Source organism: Tremella mesenterica (assembly GCF_000271645.1).
Source record: "Tremella mesenterica DSM 1558 unplaced genomic scaffold TREMEscaffold_5, whole genome shotgun sequence".
NCBI classification, from domain to species: Eukaryota; Fungi; Basidiomycota; class Tremellomycetes; order Tremellales; family Tremellaceae; genus Tremella; species Tremella mesenterica.
Window position 1 is genome coordinate 738,842 of NW_006711229.1, and position 24,998 is coordinate 763,839.

Here is a 24,998-nt window from a genome sequence, read left to right on the forward strand (position 1 = left end):
GCCACGTCACAGACACGTCGCAAGCTGGCCGAACTGCAAACGAAGAAAGAAGGCAGTTATTCCAGCGCACAGGCCGTACCGTTGCCCAACAACTCGATTACTGGCGCAGTGCAAATCGGCGTTATCCAGCCCTTGTCACCCACTTCAAGGAGACGAGCCATGATCACTCGCGAGATGTCGGAGTCGTTGCGACGAAGTGAGTAGATGCATCATTCAGGTTTCTCGGGCTGATTGACAGATCTCATACTCGAAAGACAAAAGTCTAGTGGAGTCGTGGGCCAACGGGTCGCATTTGTCCAACCTAGACCGCCTCCCTTGGTTCAACGTCGTGAAGCCGGGTTGACGACTCATAAGTCAGCTGTCAACCTCAGTCAATTTGAATACGGCCATCCTCTCGAGCGGAAGACTTCTTTACCACCTAATCTCGCCGAGCCACTGCAATTAGTTCCGGCGTTCAACACCCGTTCGCGAGGAGGGTCAACGGCCCAATCGCCAGAGGAGATTGATCGACCACCGCTTCCTCGACATCATCACCCTTTGCTACAGCCCACCCCACATCCTCAACCCCAACCCCAACTTCATTCTCGGTCGTATGTCCTACCCTCTCATACTCTCAGCGCCGACCCTAATAAGCGTTCGGTAAAGCCGACCATTCTAGGAGGCTTCCTACGCCCTCTCACCCGTGTGGGATCTGGAGAAGCAGCAGGTATACCACGAACACACAGTTCAGCCGAGCTCACGGCCTCTCCTAGTGACAGCGAACACAGATTGGAAGCACCGGCCATGGTGAGGAGTAATACGGATGGGGACAGACAGAGGTTGGTGATGGAAGGAAGAATGAGACGTCGTGAGCTGCAGAGAAGGGGTGAGACCATGGACACTGGATATAGGTATCATGGGTGGTGAGCAGTGGCGTGTGTTCCCATTTTTTCAGGTGAATATGTAAAGGATATGATAAGAAGAGGACAATCGAGAAAGGTCTAGGACATGGAGGACATGGATTGTGAAGGAGGTGGAAGAATGACGAGTCTTGACGAATTTTCCTCTCTTTGTTCTATTTCGGGAGCTTTGTCATTAAGCATCATGGCCCTCACACACACATCAATCGGATAGCTATGGAACAAGTCAGAAGTCATGGGCATCGCAACTGTTGTATAGGGTAATTCAATGCAATGATTGAAGAAGAGTGCTGCTGCGTGTTGCATGTTGCAATTACTGAGCTTACCTGACTGACATTGGTTTGGAAGTCGTTGGAAGTGACGTATGAATTGACTCGGCCTTCGGGCATGGTTCCTTTGGTTGATTCCGTCGGCGGATCCGGACCTGATTTTACTGACTTGAGAATTTCCTCACTCACGGATGCTTATAGCCTGATCGTATAATATCATTCAGCATCCTCTCATTGCATACTTCTTCGCCCAAAGACAAGCATAGATTCTAATTCACAGTAGGTGAGATCCGAACTTTCACCCATCTCTCTCGACTTGTTTTCAATCGTAACCCTCGGGCGAGGTCTTTGACCTGCCGGGCAACTCGGTCACTGACGTTTTCTCCTCGGCACACCTGCTACATGCCTCCTTTACTCGACCCCATTCCGTCCTTCTCTTTCCATCTTTTCACTTGGTCCCCTTACTTTGCACAGTTATAATCCAAACATCATCCCATTCGTTCTATATCCCTCGAACAATGGGAGAAACTTCCCCTTCATCCCAACCTGCACCATCCTTTAACATCCCCCCACCTCGCCACTTCAGCTGGAATCTCTCTCGATCTCCAGAAACGCCAGACTCGTCAACTTCCAAAGGACTTCATACCGGGTCTCAGGGTTTAACGAGCACACATAGAAAGTCTTTCGCTTCCAATGGACGTATGGCTTACGTTCCCGGTGTTGCCGTTACTCCCGGGGAAGGGGAAGGAGGACATCATCTGTCTTTCCGGATGGTGGGCGACGACGACCCAAGTCTCAGAAACGGGAATGAAGAAGGTGCCTCGAGAGCTGGGGAGAACGATAACGTTTTACGTCCTAGGAGAGATGATAGTGGCTTGAGAAATGAGAAGCATGATACTTCTCCAGGTAGAAGGAAAGATGATGTATCACCTTCCGATCCAGGTGGAAGGAAGGAAGATGGAGATGATATGAAAAGACACAAGGTCATGAGAGCTTGTGATGTTTGTAGAAGAAAGAAGATACGGTGTGATGGACCAATGACTAGTGATTCGGCCAGCAGTGAGTGACTTTCTTTTCCTTTCGTGTATTCCCGTTCAAGACCACTCATCACATTGCCCTCGAGGCTGAGAACAAGCTGCATTGTCTATCTTATCAAATTTCCAGGGACATTATAGATATGATGGATGAGCCTGACCGTGTTTCGGACATTAGCTGACGATAGAATGCGCACATTGCCAAGATTGCGGTTTTGAATGCACCTACCTTGAAGCTGCCAAACGTCGCGGACCGCTGAAAGGATATGTGGAGACATTAGAACAACGTTGTGGAAGACTAGAGAATATATTGAAACAGGTGTGTTATCTTCTTTGTCTCAAGAAGCGAGTATGTCCGTTCGCTCATGGATCAGCTTTACCCTCAAGTCGATTTCAATCAATACGTCGGTCCAGTACCTGACAGGGATCATTTTGACAATTCGGAATACATCGAAACTCTACGCATAATGCAGATACCTCCTTGGCCGGCTGTCAAACCTTTCACAATTCCCACTTCTCACCCTTCCATCCGTGAATCTTCAAGCGTCGATTCATCCGTTTCCTCCCCTGCCGCAGCCGCTCCTTCACCTTCTTTACGAGTTCTTGGACCTCTACCTTGGAAATCATACGAACAAGATCCTAATCGACCCCCTCAAGACGAGGAAGATGCCGAAAATCACCATGCCGCTCAAGCCGATATCGCCAAAGCCATGGCCAGACTCGAAGTCAGGGACAACACATGGCGATTTCACGGTAAAGCCTCTGCTGCACTTCTCACACGAGCCATCGGTGACCTCAAATACCGAGCTGGACGTCCCGATTTGATCGATAGGATACATACTAGTAAAAGAGCGGAATATTGGCGCGTACCAGAATGGGAAATTGTCATTGCCAATGAAACTGTTCAACAGGTCGATCTTTCCATCTGGCCAGAACCAGATCTCGCTACTTCACTCATAGATGCTTATTTCACCCATGTCAATTTCCATCTTCCATTGTTAAACCACCTCATCTTCCGACGTCAATACGCCGATAGATTGTACGATACCAATCATGAATTTGCCAAGGTCTGTCTGATGGTTTTCGCCAATGGTTCGAGATTTGTCGACGATGATCGAGTCTATTGGCCTGTCGATTCTGCAATGTCTGAAGAAGGAAGGGAACGTCTGCGTTCTGACAAAGATGGAACGTTGAAATATTCTGCGGGATGGAATTATCTTCGAGCTTTGATCAAGATGGGTCGAAGTTTGATGCAAACACCAACTTTATTCGAATTTCAATGTCAAGTCCTCGTCTGTGCCTTCCTTCAAGGTTCCGCCGTACCACATCTTATGTGGCTTTGTTCTGGAATGGGTTTACGATCCGCTCAGGAACTTGGTATACACGTACGATCCACATTGTTACACGCTCATCCAGTCGAACGTGCATTGTTCGGACGAGCTTTCTGGTGTTTATATCACATTGACAGAGTCAACTGTGCCGCCATCGGTAGAAGTGTCGCTTTGCAGGATACGGATTTCGATGCAGATTATCCGATCGCTGTGGATGACGAATATTGGGAGACTGGTGACCCAACAAGAGATTTCAAACAACCTGAATCTGCTGGTGTTCCAAAAGTAACAGCTTTCATTCATCTATTGAAACTTGATCATGTCATCGGTGCGGCTCTTCGTACTATCTACGCTATCAATCAATCCCCCGAACATCGTGCCGATTCGGCGGGAAAACGTGCTGTTGTAGTTGAACTCGATTCCGCTCTCAACACATGGGCAGATGCTGTACCTGATGGTTTACGATGGGATCCAACACGTTCAGATCAACAATTATTCGAACAATCAGCAATCATGTATAGTCATTATTATTATTGTCAAATCCTCATTCATAGACCTTATCTTCCTTTACCCAAACAAGGTGAACATATCGATCCACAAGTATCCGAATTAGGTTTACCTTCTCTGGCCATTTGTGCCAATGCGGCAAGATCGATATGTAACATTCTCGATGCTGTACTTCGTCGTGGTAGACAATTCGGTGCATTACCAGGAAGAGCTATAAACGTTTCTTTCATGTTACCAGCTTATGTAGCTGCTGTCACTCGACTTCTAGGTGTTTACCTCGGAAATCCTAGTTCACAAGAAAGAGAACGTGCAATCACAGATGTCAAACGATGTATCGCGGCTATGAAAGAGATGGAGATGACATGGCGTCAAGCTGGGAAAATGACGGATATGTTAGTAGAATTGGTCAAGGATCCTACACCTAATCAAAGTCAAAGCTCCGAACCTTCACATGGGTTGAAAAGACCTTTCGAAAATGTAGAATCTGTTACTTCTTCCAACAGTTCGACAGGATTACAAACTCCATTGGAATTGAACGGCGGCAAAGATCTCTGTCAAAGTTGGCCTGAACATTCTACAGTTCCTAAAGGACCTCCAACACCTCCGACTTTCTCATCGTTTTTTGGGGAAAAAGTTGTTCCTTCACCTTACGGGATCCCTACATTCGATGCGCAATCAAATTCGACAATCTTGAACGTTCCATCGACAGACGTTCAACCCATTCAGAACCAGAGCGATGGAAATCCAGCTTGGAATCTGGATTCATTGATGTTTGACCCAGCTATTCTGGGTTCAGGTGTCATGGGTGATTTCGGAACTGGAACAGGGGTGGCGAATTACGACGTACCCGCGGCTGCTTCTGTAGCCACGGGTAACGACGATTTGTGGACTCAATTGTTCAGCGGGTACTTGTGAGTTGACCACGTCTTTCTTCCTCGAATAGCTCACATGGTATTGTCGCTGAATTGAGTAGAGCTCAAACTTGGGGAAGCGACACCTTTACTCAATAGTATCATGACCTGATTAGTCATGTGTGATGTCGGATTTTTGAACGGTTTGCTCAGCAATTCATGTTGTATGGTCATCCCTCGTAAGATCCAAGTGATGCATAGATAGATAATTTACATATGAATCAAATCGAGTTGATCTGCCGTGTCAATGGGTCTACTTCCCGTCTGACCGGTAGGTTCAGATTGACCAGTTGCCAAAGCACCCCCATGCAATTTAGCAACCATAGCCTTTTTAGCTTGCAAAGCGGAAAGAGCGGCTTTTGAATGAGTATCCTTCTGAAGCATTTTGATAAAGATATAACTCACCTCCTACACCACTACCATCTTTTGCCATTCCTATGCGAACCCTAGCTTCGCCTGCTTCACCCAAGAGAACTCTCAATGCTTTACGTACCCTACTTTCGAAATTTGGCAAAAACTCGGCGACACTGAAAAATCAGCACATCCCATTTGTTTTTTCATTTGTCAAACGGATAGGGAAGAAGAAAAGAAAAGAAAACTGACGAGCCGTCAACCCCAACATCCACACCGGTATCTTGTTCTCCTTCCGGAGGTATGTCATTACCAGTGTGTTGAATCACAGCGGCGATTGCACAAGCTGCCAAAGAACAAGCACGATCCGACACGCACCGACAAGCCCATCGTACCAGCTCGACACACCCATCCGTGATGTTATCGGGGTCGACTCCCAAATTGGTCAGGATAATCGAGCGAACTTCAGAATCGCTTGATACTCCCTCCACGTTGGATACGAAAGAAGTGTCGTAGCCGTAGTGTGTGTTGAGTGTCGTTGTGGAGAATCCGTTGAAAAGCAGAGACGAGTCGATCAGATAAAGTAGCATATTGCGAGTGATCTCGCCTAGATCTATTTCGTCAACCAACATTTACAGATTAAACGTTATGCAGACTCACACATTCCAGAGACCATCTTTTCAAAAGCTTGTTTACGTCTGGGTCTCAGCACAGGCATTCTCTCACGTTTGACATGCGAGCAGCAGGAACCGTCAGGTGAAGGTTAGTTGCAGGGATTTCAACTGGCAAGGTGTGAAAGATTATCGAGCGAGCTTGTCAGGTGAAAGAGGATGCTCACGGATTGATAGACTCTCGATCGAGTTTGTTGTCGAAAATCGACACGGGTAGCGTATGTCTCTACATGTTCATGAGTATCCTTTGAATGTAAGTCTAAAGTGAAGGGGAGCAACTCACCCCGTTGTCCATAGCTCCCCATTCGGTGTTGATGACCATATATTGTCCTGCATGTTCTCCTAGTGCTTCCGCCGCTGCTATAGCCTCCTCTCCAAGTTTCTTCACAGTTCGCGTTCGATCAATGTAAGCGCCGTTGGTACCTGTACCGAAGATTGCTCCAATGAGTGCAGGTCCATGTTGATATGATCGAGACAAGAGTGTCCCCACAGTCTGTCCGTCAGCGGTCTTCGAGTCATCGCGCAGCAAAAGACCGAGGGAGGTCGGAGCGTAAGTCGCTATAACAGGTAAAAATAACTCACATCATTCACGAGAGCAGAACATCGTACATGAATATGTTTCCTGTCCAAAGCGTCCTGCAATAACCCCACCACATCATGTCCGATTGCGTTTTTGGCAGAAAAACCTTTGGTCCATGTGAGCAATTTACCAGCGTCTATCGCGGTTTGCTCAACGGGAAAACTAGTGTGTGAGCTGAGAGATCTGTTGTCAAAGTCTCCATGTCCCTATTTGTTTCTTATTTTCAATGGCTGGCCAGCCCATGCCTCACTTGGACCGATAAGGAAGGACTCGCTATTGAATGTAGATGGCGACTAGAAGGTTTCGAATGGGTAATCGCTCCACACTCACCTAAATGTGAATCCCAGGTATATAGGCTCTCCATCCGTCTCAATCTCAGACCCAATCTCCGTCAAGAAAGCATCCACTGAATTTGCAATATAATCTGAGTTCTGTCAGCCCAGCAACCAGTGACATGCGGAGAACATAACTGACCGAATAATACTCTGGCTTGTCCTGCCTTGAGATCCTCAGAGACCTTATACTTTTGTTGCTTGATTTCAAATTGATGATGACCGAAAAGCTTGACTTCACACACACGTCTAAGTCTTAGCTTCACCGCTTTAAGAAGGAGGGGAGAGGAGATAAGATAGAGTGGTACAAGAGACAGGTGAAGCAAGGGTGGAAATGTTGCCCAGAATAGTCTATCACATACAGATTCGTTCCACCCAAGTCTAATGCCAAAAAGGTTCTGTTGATATCAGCGAGACTCTTTCCTTTCTTCTCCGCACAGGATGTATGTGAATGCTGTGCTGTGTAGATATACAGAGCAGATAGGAAATGGGGACCGAGTGATGAGATGAATTGAAAAGATAGACCTAGGGCTCACCCTTGCTCCGTACCGTCCGGGACACCAGTGACGAAACTGGGTACCATGGCAACGTCATGACCATACTGTTCTAATCCCATTCGAAGCTCCTTCTTGAACTGTTCCAACACCCTCCGCAACCGGTCATCATCGAGGTGAAAGAAGGGATCAAAAGTGTGACAAATGTCTGGCAGGGGCATGACTGGGGAAGGTGTTCAATCTCAGTAAGCAATGAGGCAGATGGGACCAGTTGCAAGCCAGCCAATGAGATCGAGGTGTATGATAACGGTGAGGATGAGGTCTGAACGAGACAAGAAGGCAGATTATATGTATTTTATTCGAGGTGTCTGGCAGTGCAAGGAAAGATGGATAGTCAAAGGATAAGTACTTGTACAACATCGGCCTCGGTAAAAAGGAGATGCAAGTACAATGACACTGCCGTCTCTTGATACATGGATTGTCTTCCCTTCGTCTACAAGCGTACCGTACACTATCATTCACCCACCCTTCCCTTGCATTTCCACCACGTCCATGAGCTTGATAATCCTCGGGTCCAGGCAGCCTCCCCATTATCTTTGAATCACATCTCGGTCACACATAGCCGGAGTGCCATCAAAAGTTCCATGGTTCCATTAGGATCATTCCCAGTCTTCCCAAATCTTGTTCAGCCACTGAGCCGCTGCTCCTGAGCCATGTTTGCGTCAACCTCGACGACTTCATTCCACGTACTAAATAGTAAGCGTACAACATATCCGCATCTCACAAAGACAGGCTTACGTTCCGGAGATCAAGAGTCAACGTCTTGGACGAGTTCTCTTCTTGCTCTCGATAAACCCCCACTAAGCCATCCGCGTGTTCGTATCTGTGCCATTAGCTAGGTTACGACCACCCGCGATTGACGAGACTCACAGTGTGGTCTTTAACGAGATGATCAGAAACTGCACTTCCTTCTCCGCTTGCTCCCTAACGTATCGCGCCAGCTTGGACACGTTCGTCGGGTCCAACGCGGCGTCCACCTCGTCGAGCACGAAGAACGGAGCCGGGTGAAAGGAATGAATGGCAAATAACAAGGCCAACGCGGCCATCGTTTTCTCACCTCCTGATAACTGATCCATCTCAGCGAATCGTTTGCCAGGAGGCATGACGTTGTACTTGACGCCAGAGAGATAAGGTTCCTGCACCGTAAGGCCAAGGTCACATGCCATGAAATGTACGTACCTCGGCGTCTTCGAGACTGAGAAAGCCGACACCTCCGGTGGGAAATGTCTTACTTTTAGTGAGATCCTTGTAAATCTTGTCGATACACCCAGTCATGTGATTGTATGCCTTATTGAAGAGGTCACAGCGCTTCTTGCGTAATTGCTGATATTCTTCTCTGGCCCGTTTGCTCTCTTGTCGAGTCTCCTCGGCTTCTCTTTCCGCCTCATCCAGCCCGGTTTGAACGTCGGCAAGCCTGATAGTCAGCCAGCGTCGACTCGATAGGGCTTACCGATCGATGGCTTTCATGTTAGGAATCATCTTATCCAGATTGGCCTTCAGTGCCGCAATTTGCGCCTCAAAATTGTGGCCCAGCTCTTCAGCGTCGTTCTGTATACGTCAGCTCGCGTCTTGATCTGACCATGGAAGCGCACCTCCCTGTCCTCGTCCTCCAGCACGTCGAAGTCGGGTTCGATACCGTAGTCGTTGCTCCTTGCTGGACGTTGGGTCCCGTCGTCATCCACGTCCATGGACTCTCCATCCTTTTGCAGATTCTCCTCGATAGGAACTTTATCGAGCGAGCCGCGAATAAGCGGAAGATCGATCTCTTCAAGCCGACAACGACGATAAATGGCATGCCGATCTGAGGATGCCTTTTCAATCTCGTCGTTCCACCCTCCAATCTCCTTGAGCACTTTGTCGAGCATCCGCTGAGTCTTTCTGGTAGCATCGCGCATTTCCTCGACCAGATCGGTAGCTTTGTCATATGCAGCCTGAGCATTGGAGAGCTTGCCTCGCTGGTGTTCAATCTCAGCCTGCAGTTGATCGAGTTCTTTCTCGAGAGCTCTCTTCGAAGAACGCAATTTATCGACGTTATGATTCTCGCGGTCGATAGTGGCCCGCAATGAGGCAAGACGTTCACGAGTCGCAGATAATTGTGATGTCTCGAATTCGATTCTATGATGAGCTGCGTTTCACATTCAAACTCACTGATGATTGATGCGAGCCTGCTGGGTCGTGAAGGCCTCGAGCGCCTCACTCTCCTCCGTCGCTAACTTCAGTTGGACATCCTCATATTCTTGGATGTGGCTGATTTTAATCTTTTTGCAGAAAGCGTCAAATGTTTCGTCGTCTGCAGTGTTGACCGTTTTGGCGAGATCGGCAGTCTTTTGTTCCAGAGTCCTAACTGCTCGAGACCGTTTTTCCAGATCAGGGGAGAGCTTCTTGAAATCAGACTCCACGTGATTGAGCTCAGCTCGTAAACCATTCAGCCGAAGGCGAGTCGCGTCCTGAGCGTCAGCTTGGAATTTCTGCCGCTTGAAGAACACCCTTACAAGATCGTCCTTTGCGATGGTCGCCTCGGCATCAAGTCTGGCCAAGTTTTCTAGCACCCCTTCGTCCGCGTTATCCTTGGGCTTCGCACGGTTGAGATCCTGCAATTGCTGAAGATACTGCTCTTTCAGTCGTTGAAGACCTTGAACCTCCCGGTCATCGAACTTGCGAGAGCCACCGGATCCTTGACCTCCAGTGATCAGACCACTTCTGTGTATCACTGTACCCTCCAAAGTCACCGCTGAATGTCAGTGATTTCCACATCACATAGGAAAAACGGCTCACCCTTGACCTCTTGGCCTTTGTCATAACAAATCTGCTTGGCGATGTCCATGGAGTCGCAAATCATAGCGTTGCCACAGACGTGCTGCATCGCCCTCTCAACTGCGGGTTCATACTCTATGCAGTCGAAGGCCAAACGAGCACCACGAGCAAAATTTCGCAGTCGTTCCGCAACAGGCTTAACTTGGATCGTGTCAAGCGGAATGAAGGTAGCTTGACCAGCGCGTTGGTTGCGCATGTACTGACAATTAGCGAGGCACGTCTCAGCTCGCTTACCTCGATGCAATCAATGGCCACTTTCTCCTGCTCCACAACCACAGCATCGATGTGTCGCCCTAGGACAGTCATGACAGCTGTGTCGTACTTTCGAGCCGTAGGTTTACAGAGGTCGACGACGCGACCGTGCACTCCGGGGAAAACGCGCTTCAGACTCTGCAAGACTTCCTTCAGCTTGGCCTCCCGCTCTGATTCACGCTTGTCAACCCCTGCCTGTAACAACTTGTTGTATGTTTCCTGGAGTTTCTCGTTGATCTCGGTCACCTTCATGTTGACTCGCTCTCGTTCAGCTTGAGCATGTTCCAACTGAGCTTTTAGACGCTCCCTTTCATCGTTGAGTTCGGCTAACTTATCGGACATCTGGCATGTTATTAGGCGATCTGATACGAATGAGATGTACTCACTGATACCTCCCTACTGGACAAGCTGTTCACTTCTTCTGTCAGTTTGGTTTTGCGTCGTTCAGCTTGTTGAATCTTGTCCTCGGCCGAGGCGAGGGCATCACGTAGGTTCTTCTGCTCGCGATGAAGACTCTCAAGTTGCTGTCGTTCTGATACGGCACGAAGGTTGGCTGCAGACCGGCTACTCTGTCAATATGGTCAGACGTCCGATCTGGTCACTAACAGGGTCCTATACTCGGCAAGATCAGCTGCCGACAAGGTTTTCCCTTTCGCCTGACTAGCTTTCCTTTGCCGTTCTATGTCATCAGCCTTACGTATCGGGTCTGCTACAAAACTGACCGACAGCCTCAGCCATGCTCTTTTTGACATCTGCTGCACCTCTTTGCAGAGTCTCCAGGCTGTCAGATTGGCGCTGCTCGTCTCTTTCAACTCGTTCAAGGAGCGAAGCAGCATTGTCCCGCTTCTTTGCCGAGTGTGTGATTTGAGCCTCGACGGCCACCAGGTCAGGCTTCTGCGGGACTGTCAGGACGCTGTGACGAGAAACAAATGAGGCTTACTTTGTCGTCATAAGCCTTCTCGGCCCTCTTCACTCCGGCCTCACGCTTCTTTACGTTCAACAACGCTTGATTCTGGTCTTTCTTGGCGAGGCGGAATTTGCTGTCATTGTCATTCTTCACGGTCAGTTTGAGCTTGACAGCAGAAAAACGACCTACCACTGCAGCACGTAAATCTGTCAATTTTTCGTTGGCTTCTTCTACTTGCTTGGTGGACTCGTTAATCTCTTCGGTCAGGTGATAGAGACGCCAAAGGAGATGCCGCTGCACCAAGGCATCCTGCCTGTTCAGCTTGGAGCTGAGTCTTGAGAGGAACGCACGTACTTTTTCGTCTCTCAGCTTTTCCCATTGTTTGATCTCTTCCCTCTGTTCTTTGAAGTGTCGGACTTCGGTCAACATGGTTCGTTTCTTGGCATAGTTTGCTGTGCTAGCATCAGTCGCTTTTTCCTGAGCCGCTTTGGAGGCTTCGTAGGCAGGTGCCAAGTCCAGGGAACTGGGTCATAAGCTTGTCATTTCCTTACCCGAGACGTGACAGTGCCCACCCGCTGATCCTGTCGATGAGCTTGGCCAAGGCCTTGCTGTCTTGACTGGCGACGCCTTCCACGTCACCCTGAAAGACGAGGAAGTTCTTGGCCTTCACTAGGATGTTGAACTTTTCGAGCTGCTGATTATACAGATTCCAAGGAACGGCTTTCCCATTCAGGTAGTAAGTGGAGGCTCCAGTTGTTGTGATACTGGCCGTCAATTCATTTCGGAAAAGAGGAGTGTCCATCACACATACCTGCGTCTGAATCTCCATTCCTTATTTTTGTCGTCCTCGTAGACGGCCATGACGTATGCCGTCCGGGCATCATTGGAGTGCGCTTGAGAATCTCCATCGTCTTCTATACTCATGGTTTCGTCCTCAGCTTGAGCGGCCTTCCTCCCACGATAGACGAGATCCTTGAGTTGAGTGGACCTGAGTTGGGCCGATTTGACACCCAAAACGAAGGAGATGGCGTCCATGAGGTTGGACTTGCCAGCACCGTTGGGTCCGATGATGCACATGAAGGGTGCATCTCCGAAATCGATCACCTGTCAGATGTCAGTCGAGCTTACTGATGAATACAGAAATTACCTGCTGTCCTCTATACGACTTGAAGTTTGACAGCTCCAGCCTTTTGAGAGGCATCTTGACTGCAGGCTGGAGAAGTGATAACCAAGTGGTGAAAGTGTAGAGGGGGTAAGGGAAGATTCACGTCTTAGGCTGACGCGACTTGACAGGATCACGTGGTTAACTAACAGTCGCATGCCTACCTCGGGTAATTGGATTTCCCCTTCCTCACACGCCTATCAGGCTTTCGTCCCCACAATGCCCCGCCAGAGGCTTCCAAGACTTTGCTCCCTCTACTCGAATCACATCCCCATCATAATAATCTTCTTGGGTCACGCATGTCTCTCTGACAAAAGAACATGGTCATCAAGCATGAAATGACGGACGTTTCCTCCAGCATACCTTCTTTCGGTAGGCCAGTATCCTGGTCGGGTGAGAGAGACGATGGGACCAACGACCTTGAACACGAGGAGGATAACGACTACAGTCCCGGTAGTGGAGATCAAGCGGGTTGGAATGCACCTAGCGGTAGTGGACAGCTACACGAGGGAGCCCGGCGAGGCAAGGAGAAGCGGGGTCTCATCGCCAGAGTCAATCGTGCGTCTCTTCAACCCCATTCATCTTTCCATGTTCCCTTTTCAGCCGCAACTTGTAAACCCAAATCAAGTTTTCATAATGCCTCCTCATAAGGATCGAGCTGAACGTTGTATAGGTGCTTGTGTGAGTCTCTCAATGCAGCAGACACCGTCGTCCTCGGGCACGTGTTTCACTTGTCATTCTTCTGATCCAAGCAGAACAACTGTCGGCGAATGAAGATGCGATGCGTCGGTGCGGAAGATCCTCCCTGCAAGCGATGCCGGAATTCAGGCCTCGAATGTGTGATGGAAAAGCCTGGAAGAAATGCTGGGGATAGCAGCAGTGATGAGTGAGTGGAGCTCCAGTAGCAATCGATCAAAAAGCTCACCATGAACTCCATCAGTCGAATCCGATCTCTCGAGAACAAAGTATCTGGCATACAAGACACGTTGTCAGAACTCGTGGTCGCGATCCGAGCAAGTCTGTCGGCCCCACAACCCGCGGTACCGAGTGTAAGCAGTGAGAGGTCCCCGGCTCTCAACAATGGCTATGATGCCTCCAGTCGTGGAGGTGTACCCTCTCGTAAGTGTACAATCCATATCCATGTCCCCCGTGCTAAAATGCCAGAGATTGCCAATGCATACAAACCACCCCTCGCTACGACCCTCGGTTCTCTGGCGCCACATGGGGGTGGCTTCAATCTGGCGCACCACTCACCTTACCCTTCATCGGCCATAGACCGATCCGTTGGCCCTTTCAGCAGATCCGGATCTAATTTTCGAATGACCCCGATCAATCAGCCCTCTTCAAGCTCCATAAATACTATGAAGCAGGAGACACCATCTTGGGGTGCACCAGCTCGCCCTCAACTCAATCCAATTCCTTCGTCGTCCACACAACTCACCAGTCAATCCACGCTGGACACAGAACACCACCGAGGGCAGAGATTCTCTCCCGTATTGACACCACGAGACGAGAATGATAGACCTTATTCCACCCTGCCGCCCTCTAGGGCTGGGTCACTCGGACCAGATGACCTGCTTGACGCTGAGACAATCACCAATCCCCTGGGAGCCATGTCTAATATGGCTGGTCTGGTGGAGGCTGCCGTTGAGAGAGCCCGAGAGGAACAGGCAAAGTCCATGGGAAACCAGCACAACGGCAATGGCAAGCGGCCTTTCGCCGATTCACTGGACGGCACGACCACACACAAGGTACCCAAAAAGTCTCGGCTGCTGGAGCAAAGACCGACCGGTCATGAAATCGTCGAGGCGCAGAACCTCCCCCCTACCCCGTCCGGGTTGAAGGGTAAAACGAGAGCTAGAAAGACTCATGTGCATGCGTTCCCGGATGCGGTGGCCGAAGGCTATGTCAGTGAGGAAGAGGGTCGAGAGATGATGAAAGTGTGCGTAGCCAAAGACTTCGTATCGAAGCATAGTTCTGACGGCTGTAGCTTCTATGCTGGGTCTTCCAACTACATCCCATGTTATGATCCCGTCATGGATACCTGGGAATCGTGAGTGCCAACGCATACCCTCCTCATGACTGACGTCGGCAGGTTACGGCTTCGCTCGCCATTTTCCATCACGGCCATCATCTATGTGGGCGCCAGAGTACGAGACGGTGGAGGTGAGGCTATTACATTGCCTATCGCCGCAGCTGAAGTAGCAGGTCCGCCCAGCGAGACTCAGCGTCTTTGCCGGCTACACGCCGAGAAAATCGGCAAGTTCTTCCATGCGGAGCCTTTCTCATTTGCTCACACGCTGTAGGAGTCAGCACGTTGTTCAACCCTGTCACTCGCATAGAAGCCGTTCAAGGAATGAGTAAGTTCTCAAAGATCGTCCAATGTCAACTCACATACCAGTCCTCCTCTCCACGTTCAGCAATGAATCTGGCTGGTTACCGGGCGGCCACGCGGTCCGGATGGCTATAGACATGGGCATCAACAAGTCGTTTTTGCTCCTATTGAAAAGTGGTATGGGGAGAGGTAAAAGCAAGGAAGAGCTCGAACAAGTTGATCGACCACTGGTGGTTCAGTCGCGAGTCTGGTTTTGCGTGAGTCTCTAGTCTCTCGTGTTTTATAGCAGGGAAACATTGGCTGACAATGGCTCAGCTTTATCTCATGGAGCATCAGTGAGTGGCGCTCGACATTTTTGGATAGCATTGACTTTGCCAGGATGGCGTACGGCACCGGTCGCCCAGCAATCTTGGCGGAAGACGAAACCATCCAGCATGCTCGACGTCTTCTTGAACACCCCTTGTCCATCACCTCAGACGCGAGGCTTGTCTCCACCGTTCACTTATTATCTCTTCGAGGCATGTATCTCTCTCCGATGACCGGCAATTTACACTGACGCTCAGCTCCGTTACACGTCGAACTGACTGCCTCTCCTGATCAACCATTGACAGAGACTGCAATGCAGCGGCTCAAAGAGGCCAACGCACAATTCGATGCTTGGGAACGTGAATGGGATATCGTCTTCTGTCAGTCACTGCCTCTATCATTGACTGCGCTGACTCGGAGCCAAACGCTTCAGCAAGACCCGAGGGGACTTTTTCCGAGAATCGCTCATCATCCAAAGGCAATATGCCGAGTAAGCCGCCCGTTTCCCGGATCGAAGCAGGCTGATGTGGTAGACTATTTGTGAATTCTCAGCTTTTGCGAGGAATCCGCGATCCTCATGATGTTGTCAATATGCCGGAAGAAAAGCGGCTTTTGGCCATCAGAGCGATGAGAAATGCGCAAACCTGCCTGGATATATGCCTTCATGGACAGAATGTGGGTAACCTTCCTGTGGCATGGACAGGCAAGCTGACATGTAGTACCGAAATGGACTTCGATACGGTGAGTCTTTAGATGTGACAGTTCGTCCTTCGCTGACATACCTAGCCGTTCATTACGTCCGTGAGTAGAACCTGTCGAGTCACTGAACTACTTTAACTTACATCGCAGATGTATGCGCTGCCTTTGCAGCCTCTTTCCTTATTCGTATCGCTCGTCTCTTCCCTCACGAATTGGACCTCAAGAAGACTGCCAAGGACGTGGAGGAGCTGGCAACGGTGTTGGCAGAAAGTGAGGCTGGACTTTACCTATCGTCCGCATGCTGACGTTGACAAGTTCCTGCAGGTCGTTACGCTCGTTCTCTACGCTTGATACTTCGGCGCGCTCGTCGCAACAACGTCATACCTGCTCCCTCGGCGGCTACTTCGCCTCTCAAATCGATGGCCGCATTGCCCGCTCCTGCCATGGCACAACCTGAGCAGCACGGGTTGCCGTTCTCTTTATCTCCACTGATGTCGTCACAGCCCCACAGACCTCAGATGGGTCCAAGTCAGATTCAACCTGTTCAGGCGCCGGCAGCTTCTCCTGGCAATGCCTTCTTTGCGCAGAATCCCGTACTTAATGAATCGCCTCTGTCAGGCCAGGACATCTTCGAGTTTGACTCCCTGTTTGCTCAGGAAACGCTAGAGAGAGCAGGGTTGACTTTGGACGATAGCAATCAATTGCCTCTGTGAGTGCTGTCCCCCGATGTCACTTGTCTTGTACCCAGCTGACAGATCTAAAGCTTTCTTGACGGACAATCTCTCGGGGCCGAAGCGGGTATGATGGAGATGGTTCCCTATCTCGGATTAGAGCAATACTTTTTGCCCGCCAACGTTGACGACCTTCTGGGTCAGCAGATCGGAGGGCCGCGTTGGACAGGGGCTGACCAGACGGGGCAACCATCGGGTCAAGGCAATGTACCAGGTGACGTGTGGTGGTGATGTCGTTGGACGATTGGGGGATTTAAAAGTGCATAATAACATTCGTCGCATAATTCCAGGGTATCGGGGCAACCGAATATGATACGTAAATGATAGGTAGAGGGCTCGTAGTAGTTTGGTGTTGTACATGACATTTCATTGCTTTTCGTTTTACTTCTCCTTTCCAGTTGCACGGCATGGATAGCAGGTGACAAAATGTCCCATGGTCTCTTATCCGGACATCCACCTCCATCTATAGAGATATTGCAAGCTTGGCTCGACGACCATGGTGCCGTCATCAACTCCCATGTTGAAATCACTGAAAGTTTCGACGGCTGGGGCATTAGGGCTACTGAGACGATCGATGAAGGTGACCTAGGTGAGTATCTGCTATCTTGTTCTATCAAGATCTCGTAGATAGATGCTGATAACGTAGTCTGTATGATCCCAAAGACGGCTGTACTTTCCCACCGAACCAGCTCATTACCCCTTCTGGCACCCCCACCAACAAGTGTAGATGGTATTGAAGCGCATTGGCCTATCTTGCAGCTATCCCTCGCGATCCTACATGAACTCAGATTGGATGTCGATTCTCCCTTCTTTGGCTACCTTCAGAGCCTCCCAAGAGAGTTGATACTCCTACCCGTATTCTGGAGCGTTAAAAGAATAGCCGGGGAAGATGGACGATTAGGATTACTTTGGCTGAAAGGGACGGAAGCGGAGCGTGATATGGCAAGAAGATCTTCCATCGGTCTTGGTCTAGTGAGTGTACTTCCATCTCATCACTGTTCGTTACAACACTATGAATTATCCCGGTAAAGTGCAGAGTGACTTATAAAGCAGAATGAACTGAACACTTTCTATCAAACACACAGATTACATTTACCTTCAACAAGATTTCACCCATCACCTTCCCCATTCGAAGCTTTTTATCACACTTTCGCTCTCGTTTCAACTCGAGCATTTGTCATTGATCTATACCACACTGTTGGTCTTTGTCCATTTGCAGACCTTTTAAATCATTCATCTACCCCTCATACTCAATTAGCATCAGACAAAGACGTTTGTCATATCTGTGGTTCTCTTCCATCTTGCAAACATGATCTTCTTAACGCCAACGATGTCCCAAGACGGTTGGAACAAGTACCACCTCATACTAGGAAGATCATGGAAGAAACCATTGATTGTGTTGAACTCAAATTGGAAAGATCAGTTAGAGGTGGAGAAGAAATTTGGAATTGGTATGATGACAATATCGGTGATGCGAGAAGTTTAGTCGAATGGGGTTTTGTAGGTGAAGATTTTGCAGATGAAGGAATAACTTGGGAATTGTCACATGTCCTGGGAACAGATATAAGTCTCAAGAGAGCATACGCAGGGATGATTGCGTCGGGAGTTATTAAAGATATGATGGACAATATAGACGTCGAAGATCCTTTAGTGGGTTTACCGGACAGAATGGGACTTTTGAGTGTGTCGCATGAAGGTCAGATTTCAGGTTATTTGTTTGCGGCGGTGGTCATTGGACGAGTACTTCTGGATGAAGTGCCAGGGCATACGGAACTAGCAGAGGTGATGAGGGATAGCTTGGAAGAGATCGAGCGAAGGGCGAACGCGAACGAGTTCAGAGGGACAGATGCAGAAATGTCGGGTCAGACCAAATCAAACACGAATAAAGGTCCACTGTCACCTATCACTGGGCAAGTCGTCAAGGAGATCATCAACCTACTTGAGACACGTCTGACAAAGTTTCATCATTCGGAGCATCAAGTGGAAGATCTTTACACTATCCGTGACGTGAGTCTGCTTTTCAACGAATTCTCGGATCTATGTGTAGCTGACTATCCTCAGACTCTCTCTTCCGACGCCAAGCTGCAGCGGATGGCTATCATGGTTCGTATTCACGAACAATCTTTACTCGAATCAACTTTGCATAAATGGCGAGAACTTCTGGCATAATAAATTCATCAAGATTTGGAATATAATACACAAGCAGGCAAAGCCTCGATAGGTAAGTATACAGCAATGTCAACAAAGATATGTAGTTACAAGATCATGATCATGTGAAATCAATCCAATTCCGGCCTATCTCAATCATCAGCATACCGATAAGCCCACGCTGACATCCTCTCCCCGCTGATAGGACCTTGATAATACGAACTGCAGTCATGAGTCATCAAACATACAATGTCACAAGGACTCACCTTGTATCACGTTCTCTACTCATACCCACCACATCGGCCATGTTGACACTTGCGATGAGCATGACCTCTTTGAGGTGACAAGACCACTTACTACCCAAGCACTGATCGGGCTACCCCTTTCCCCTTATCACCGGTCCCGGCAATGAATTGTTCGACCCATGGTGTACGACACCAAACACAAGTGACAATGTCCCCTTTTGCCTTTGCAGTCGCCGCCCACATTTTGAAGCATTCTTGATGCAGTCCTAGACAAGTCAACAAGCATACAAAAGCTGAACCGGAACGAGACTTACCCTTGCCGCACCCAGCAGTAGCTTCGTCATATACCAGCTTCCCACTCTTGTCATCCTCTTCGGTCATCTCTTCATAGCAAACAGGACAATCTTCCCCTACAGACTGGATCTTTCGTACGACTGGCGCCGTCTCGATTATTTTATCGACCTTACTAGAGCCTTCTTCCATCCGAGAATGATCACCAGTGGCTTCAAGATACTTGTTGCGGACGGCAGCGGGGACCATCACAGACCCATTAGGAGTGGGAGGGGCGGCCGAGAAGATGACTTCTAGTTCAGAAGCCTAACGTGTCAGTTGGGCAGAAAGTCGATAAGCGACGCACCACAAGACCCCTCTGATACCAATGATAAGAATTCTCGGGTACCTTCAGGACTTTCAAGCTGGCATGTTAAGCTCGACCAAAGCTTCAACGAGGAACCACTCACAAGACAAAGAGTACGTGCTTGCACGGAGTATTACCCTTGGCGGAATCTGGACAATCACATTGTTGAAGGAAACCGATGATGACAGTCTGTCATGGTGTCAGCATAAAATGTCAGTGCAATTCTACCAAGATGTCAGACAAGTGTGATGGGTTGAGCGACACGTGCACTCACATAGACATTTCCTGTCGAACCAAGCTAGACTTGAGCATTGGATTGATAACAGATGGTGAGAAACGCACTACTTTAAAGGCCTCGCTATGATCATCAAGCTTCTGTCGATCCACCAGGAACTTGGGATCAACTTCATCGACTGCAATCTTACGAAACATACCATGCGCTGGGACATGACTCTTTTGTCTGCATCGATCAGCCGGGCTTATCTACAAATCGGTAAGCTCACATCTGTCCTTTGTCTGTTGAGAGCAACTTGTAAGATCAGCGATGACTCCATCACGAAAAAGTGAAGCAGACCTTTTTCTGAACCTACCCTCATCAGCCATAGCAACCACGATAGGCATTCACTCACACGGCAGCTCTTTTCTCCTTGGTCTGCGGGGCAGAGACGGGCGGCTTGTGGTCCTCAGATGCGAGCTGCGGCACGGACGAGGAGCAACACTTGTGCTTCTTCGACAATAGCCCGGTCGTAAGTGGTGGGGTATTTTGAGATGGACCGGGACAGCTCGGTGCCGTTGACACGGCCGGCTGAGGGGAAGGAGACGTGAGTGGAGCGGGCTTGGGCGCAACGGGAGTCGGGGTCGTTGTCGAGGTCGCCATCGTTGCATCTGTCTGTGTCGACCCGGCATGGGTATGGGCATGGGTGGCTTTGCGTCGCTTCGGGGCATTGGCACGCTCTAGAGCACGGTTTGAAATCAAGTCTTCCTGGGCACGACTGGGTCGTTTCTTGGATGAGCGTTTGGCCTGAGACGTCACGGCTGGTCGAACAGCTGTCACATTGGCAGAATCGGTCTCTGGATTGGCTTTGAGTGTTCTCCGAGTCGAACGCCTAGTGGGCACAGGACCAGCAAGAGGAGGCTGACTGGAGCCAGACGTATCAGGCATTTTGACAGAGCCGGGTTGACAGAAGCAGAAAAGGCAAAAAGTGAGGCAAAAAGTGAAGCAAAAAGTGACTAAGGGAATGTACTTTGAGGAACATCTAATCAAGGTGACCGGACCAGTTCGCTTAAGTTGGGGTCAAAATTAATGGGCAAGGCCAGATTCGAACTGACGCGCATAAATGCAGTGGATATCTCTCTACGAGAGAAGAAAATGAAATCTTGAGGCCACCCCGGTAACCACTTCGGTACTTGCCCGCGAGGATTGTGTCTCATTGACAAAGTAGATCAACAAGTTGAAGTTATGCTGTGTCCACGTCGCCAGGGACCTGATGTCTTCCTCGAGTTGATGCTTAACATACATAGTGAGCCCACGATATGATCAACGACGGTACCCTTGAGAACATATCTAACGGTTTGGGCATAGCTGCCATGGCTCTCATCGTAGTATATCATTTCGTCGCTGTCAACGCCCGACGAATGCAACAGGAATGAAAGATCTTAGCCCGTCGTGAGTGTTCTTCTGCTGAGAGGAATTCACCGTTGAACACTTTAGATTTCACGAGATAGACTACCAGCCTTCCGCAGGCCGCAGAGCTAAGCTCTATCCTCGATCTTCCTATATATCATTTGTTATATCCTCATATCGCTCAGCATGAATTTCTCCACTACCGTTTCAGCGGTGTTTGGAGATCCAACCGCAATCTCCGATTCCCCATTCGACACCGGACTCTTCAACACCACCTACCCCGAGATCGTGAACGGAACCACCGGTCAACCTGTATTCCTTGATGATGGTGAAGTGGAAGGTAATTACATCTTCAATACATTCCTTGGGCTCCTGATTGTCCTTGTCGCCTCCATGTTAAATGCCTTCGGGCTTAATCTTACCAAATTGGATCATATCCGTCAGCAAGCCGTACCCAAGCGGGAGAGGAAGAAGGAGTACATGAGAGTGTTATGGCTAGTCGGGATGGGTACATATATGTGAGTTTTCTTGCGTTTCAGTGAATAATCTGCCTGACTGACGACACAGTGCTTCACAAGTCTGTAAGTGGTGTTCTATGGCGGCGAGGGGATACTCACAGATCAGTCGGATCACCATTGGCTCTTCGATTCTTGCGACCTGATTGGGTCGCACCACTTGGATCATCTTCCCTTATATTCAATTTCATCTTTGCGTACTGGATGGTCGGCACTCGTGAGTTTTGCTGCTTTTCCATGTGGTGGGATACTGACTCTATAGCTGTCACACCTACAGATATCCGGGGAACAGCAGTAATCGTCTTTGGAGTCATCCTCATTCTCATATTCTCTAGCATCAACCACGGTTTGCAACAATCTCTGAGCATCTCTCGGTGAGTGGAGCATTATATTACAGTCCCCCATGTTGACGATCACACAGTCTCAATTCCTTGTGGGCACGCCCGGCCTGGATAGCCTATTTTATCCTCGTTTCACTTTTCACCATATCTACCTATCTAGTTTCATCACTTTTCGCTGCTGTTCTAGCCTCAAGAGCCTCGTATTCACCCTTACCCTCGCCCACGCTGGAGCTACCCACCTCGAGGCCTACCTCTCCACCTCGCCTGCTGGCCATATTCGGTGGTATCCTGAGCATTCGGAGGAAATTTGAGCACTCTGCTGTCTTGCGCCTGGAGAAGTTCTTCTCTCGAACAGGTGACGCTCGTATCGTTTGGCTTCAGGGGATTGGTTGGGCAGTCGCGGGTGGTAGTCTGGCCGGGCTGTGCCTCGTTTTTACCAAAGCAGTGGTCAAGATATATTGGCTCCCTGGTCATCCTGTGAGTTATCGTTCTATACCGGCCACCAACACACTGACTGTGCGCAGCTGGTCCACGTCTCATCGATGGCCTCACTATCTCTGGTAGTAGTGACCGCAGTGGCTCAGATTATTTGTCTCAACAGAGCTCTGCAGTGTGCCGATACTGTTGTCGTCGTGCCTCTGTTCTACGCGGGATATACGGTTCTGGGGTAGGTCCAAAATGGCAACGGCTTAAGAGCGTACACCTAAGGCTGATTTCAGGTTTGTCAACTCTCTCATCTTCTATAATGAGAGTGGACAATACGCCCGTTGGGTCCTCATTGCTGTTTTCATCTCCATCGCCATTCTCATATCAGGAGTTGTGAGTTATGCGATAATTTTTTGAAGGAACCTTCGCTGATTATTCAGGTCCTTCTCTCGCTCAAGTCATCCGTCAAAACCGCCACCGATCCGTATACCGTGACAACCGAACCGACCTCGTCCATGCGACTCAACCCACGAACTCGCGGATCCCGAAACGTTAGTGGTGATACCAACCCATTCAAAGGCGGGGATGACGAGACGGCAGATGAAGATGCTGATCGTCCCAAAGAGGACGTGCTGTGGGAAGTCGGTAGTCTCAGTGACACTTCAGACAACGAGGAAGACAAGCGAAAAGGTATAGGCGGAGGCAGCAGTGGCGGAGAGAGAAGGGGTTTACTATATGACGACGAAGGGGAAGAGGTGGATGAATCTGTGCAAAAGACCTCAGCTAAGGGCGATGGCAACGGGCAAGATGACGAAGTATACGGCGAGTACGAAGGTGTTCAGTCGGAGGAGCAGAAAAGGGATCAAGCCATGTCATGATCACTGCATATGCATGCTCCTATTATATCACTGTGTGACAGTTTGCAATCCCTCGACATCACTCTCATCCCCTACCAAGCCTTGGATGGCCGTCTCTCCACCCAAGCGAGAGACCACATCATCAACTGCAGCTTTGTCCATAATCAACCACTTGAATTTGATTATATGATAGACCTGCACGTCGTCGATAGACATTACCTCTACGCCGGGCAGATTACGGACCGCCCTTTCGAAGGTAGCCACTTGCTTTGTCTGTCCGTGGTGAACGAAAAGGATGCTGAGTTCCTTGCGCGGTCCGAATCGTTCAGTCACCCGTGCCTCCTCCATCTCCTCAGCGCCATCTTCCGACTTCGAGACGTCGCCCGTAGATGTTGGCGGAGAAGGTTCGACCGGGACCCACTCGACCGAATCAGAGAGCGCCAGCTCCGCTTCTCTCGTTCCAAGCCACCCTCCTTCATTCAAATCACCCACAACTCGCAGCAGCCCAGTTTTCAACTTGGATGACAGTGCCACACGCATTCCAAGGACCCGAATCTTACGATTCAGTAACTGAGCATGATCACGCGGCTGAAGGGCGAAGATAGGAGCACCTCCTCGTCCTATCAAGGTCAACGACAAAACCTATACGCCACACTGAACTACTTACGAGTTCCACTGGACGCATCACCCACTCTAGCTCTGCCGGATCCCTTCTGCGGTCGAAGTTTTCGACCTGAATAGGCGACAGTGGACCGGGTCTTTGTGGATTGATTGCCCTGAACGATTGTCAGCGCTGCCTGAAGGGGGCAAGTCAAGAACACTGACTTTTCTGAGTGTGGACAGAAACCACACGACACACCGGTGAAGAATGTCTCGACGAAGAGGAACCCCAAACACAGAGCGTGGAAGGCTGATCGTCTCACCCTTATCCAAGTCAGTGATTCAAGAGGAGGTTGACGCTATACTGAACTCACAGAAGTCGCAGATTGAGTTGGATGCAGAGAGGATAAATCGGATAATGGGACAATGAATGGGGTATGTGGGTCGGGAGGCGATTGGTGAATTACCACTGCTTTATCAGTCCTGTGACAGTTGGATAAACCTCCCGCTTACATCCCGGTCGCTGAGGCTGTTTGCTGACTCCCTTCCCCTTGCCGACATACGCCTGAAAAGTCAAATTCGGGGGCAGTGGATCCGACGAGGTACCGAGCTCAGCCTCATCACTAGAAGGCAAGATCATCTCGGTGGATGGGGGTAGAGACTTGGATGGAGTAAACGAGTCGACTGCTGTTGCAAATCGGCGTGATTTAGTTAAGCGACTGGGCCCAGGAGCTGAGGCGAAGAGAAAGGGTCGTAGAGGTCGGGATGACAGCAAAGCGGTCCGGGTTGATGTCTGTCCCGTCAATTCTGTCAGTTGCGTAGAGATCTCCACCCACCTGCAATGTTGCTGCCCAAGCGGCGAGAGCCCGACTCATGGTGTATGGTTGAAATTGAAAAGATGCGACAAACTGAGGGAGGTTCCGAGGGTAAAGACATAGTGACCGATCACTTCGGGTATAA

At 49.5% G+C, this 24,998-nt stretch overlaps 9 protein-coding genes across 9 annotated transcripts; 4 read left to right on the forward strand and 5 right to left on the reverse strand.

Moving 5' to 3' along the window:
- Positions 1 to 455: 455 nt before the first annotated feature.
- On the reverse strand, positions 456 to 1,185 carry TREMEDRAFT_56918 (uncharacterized protein). Its single transcript, XM_007004489.1, has one exon. It carries the CDS (start codon positions 783 to 785, stop codon positions 606 to 608), a length of 180 nt encoding a protein of 59 aa, XP_007004551.1. The 5' UTR covers positions 786 to 1,185; the 3' UTR covers positions 456 to 605.
- Positions 1,186 to 1,938: 753 nt separating this feature from the next.
- TREMEDRAFT_30833 (uncharacterized protein) lies at positions 1,939 to 4,454 on the forward strand (the record flags this gene model as incomplete). Its single annotated transcript, XM_007004409.1, has 3 exons — positions 1,939 to 2,227; positions 2,391 to 2,521; positions 2,577 to 4,454. Coding segments are annotated over 3 exons (2,298 nt in total), but the record flags the coding sequence as incomplete, so codon positions are not given.
- Positions 4,455 to 5,132: 678 nt separating this feature from the next.
- Positions 5,133 to 7,768, reverse strand: TREMEDRAFT_39033 (uncharacterized protein). Its single transcript, XM_007004432.1, has 11 exons — positions 7,422 to 7,768; positions 7,248 to 7,283; positions 7,028 to 7,134; positions 6,884 to 6,977; positions 6,556 to 6,715; positions 6,257 to 6,466; positions 6,141 to 6,199; positions 5,963 to 6,000; positions 5,555 to 5,915; positions 5,357 to 5,478; positions 5,133 to 5,307 (listed from the first exon to the last, which is right to left on the reverse strand). Exons 1-11 carry the CDS (start codon positions 7,598 to 7,600, stop codon positions 5,162 to 5,164), a joined length of 1,512 nt encoding a protein of 503 aa, XP_007004494.1. The 5' UTR covers positions 7,601 to 7,768; the 3' UTR covers positions 5,133 to 5,161.
- Positions 7,769 to 8,116: 348 nt separating this feature from the next.
- Positions 8,117 to 12,613, reverse strand: TREMEDRAFT_62305 (uncharacterized protein; the record flags this gene model as incomplete). The annotated part of the gene is made up of 18 exons (XM_007004600.1): positions 8,117 to 8,128; positions 8,178 to 8,262; positions 8,310 to 8,575; positions 8,619 to 8,853; positions 8,890 to 8,987; positions 9,032 to 9,554; positions 9,588 to 10,170; positions 10,215 to 10,452; positions 10,488 to 10,847; positions 10,892 to 11,069; positions 11,112 to 11,184; positions 11,228 to 11,300; positions 11,446 to 11,559; positions 11,602 to 11,721; positions 11,767 to 11,935; positions 11,964 to 12,176; positions 12,224 to 12,516; positions 12,560 to 12,613. 18 exons carry the CDS (start codon positions 12,611 to 12,613, stop codon positions 8,117 to 8,119), a joined length of 3,687 nt encoding a protein of 1,228 aa, XP_007004662.1.
- Positions 12,614 to 12,831: 218 nt separating this feature from the next.
- Positions 12,832 to 17,028, forward strand: TREMEDRAFT_73857 (uncharacterized protein). The gene is made up of 18 exons (XM_007004769.1): positions 12,832 to 13,132; positions 13,203 to 13,255; positions 13,330 to 13,460; positions 13,515 to 13,693; positions 13,739 to 14,627; positions 14,670 to 14,782; positions 14,827 to 14,934; positions 14,976 to 15,166; positions 15,225 to 15,244; positions 15,288 to 15,352; positions 15,473 to 15,595; positions 15,636 to 15,705; positions 15,749 to 15,890; positions 15,935 to 15,956; positions 16,002 to 16,016; positions 16,065 to 16,184; positions 16,230 to 16,623; positions 16,678 to 17,028. Exons 1-18 carry the CDS (start codon positions 12,895 to 12,897, stop codon positions 16,874 to 16,876), a joined length of 3,072 nt encoding a protein of 1,023 aa, XP_007004831.1. The 5' UTR covers positions 12,832 to 12,894; the 3' UTR covers positions 16,877 to 17,028.
- A 43-nt stretch (positions 17,029 to 17,071) lies between these two features.
- Positions 17,072 to 18,792, forward strand: TREMEDRAFT_62307 (uncharacterized protein; the record flags this gene model as incomplete). The annotated part of the gene is made up of 4 exons (XM_007004601.1): positions 17,072 to 17,234; positions 17,292 to 17,617; positions 17,699 to 18,656; positions 18,707 to 18,792. 4 exons carry the CDS (start codon positions 17,072 to 17,074, stop codon positions 18,790 to 18,792), a joined length of 1,533 nt encoding a protein of 510 aa, XP_007004663.1.
- A 153-nt stretch (positions 18,793 to 18,945) lies between these two features.
- TREMEDRAFT_62308 (uncharacterized protein) lies at positions 18,946 to 20,837 on the reverse strand (the record flags this gene model as incomplete). Its single annotated transcript, XM_007004602.1, has 10 exons — positions 18,946 to 19,015; positions 19,060 to 19,107; positions 19,151 to 19,292; positions 19,353 to 19,635; positions 19,676 to 19,733; positions 19,779 to 19,864; positions 19,950 to 19,973; positions 20,018 to 20,135; positions 20,250 to 20,261; positions 20,305 to 20,837. 10 exons carry the CDS (start codon positions 20,835 to 20,837, stop codon positions 18,946 to 18,948), a joined length of 1,374 nt encoding a protein of 457 aa, XP_007004664.1.
- A 373-nt stretch (positions 20,838 to 21,210) lies between these two features.
- Positions 21,211 to 23,488, forward strand: TREMEDRAFT_43986 (uncharacterized protein). The gene is made up of 9 exons (XM_007004461.1): positions 21,211 to 21,341; positions 21,387 to 21,817; positions 21,867 to 21,880; positions 21,924 to 22,031; positions 22,077 to 22,188; positions 22,236 to 22,632; positions 22,680 to 22,822; positions 22,875 to 22,974; positions 23,022 to 23,488. Exons 2-9 carry the CDS (start codon positions 21,486 to 21,488, stop codon positions 23,457 to 23,459), a joined length of 1,644 nt encoding a protein of 547 aa, XP_007004523.1. The 5' UTR covers positions 21,211 to 21,341; positions 21,387 to 21,485; the 3' UTR covers positions 23,460 to 23,488.
- Positions 23,455 to 24,909, reverse strand: TREMEDRAFT_71627 (uncharacterized protein). The gene is made up of 6 exons (XM_007004770.1): positions 24,875 to 24,909; positions 24,552 to 24,831; positions 24,413 to 24,507; positions 24,264 to 24,362; positions 24,106 to 24,214; positions 23,455 to 24,058 (listed from the first exon to the last, which is right to left on the reverse strand). The coding sequence occupies exons 2-6, from the start codon at positions 24,676 to 24,678 to the stop codon at positions 23,487 to 23,489; spliced, it is 1,002 nt and encodes a 333-aa protein (XP_007004832.1). The 5' UTR covers positions 24,679 to 24,831; positions 24,875 to 24,909; the 3' UTR covers positions 23,455 to 23,486.
- Positions 24,910 to 24,998: the final 89 nt, after the last annotated feature.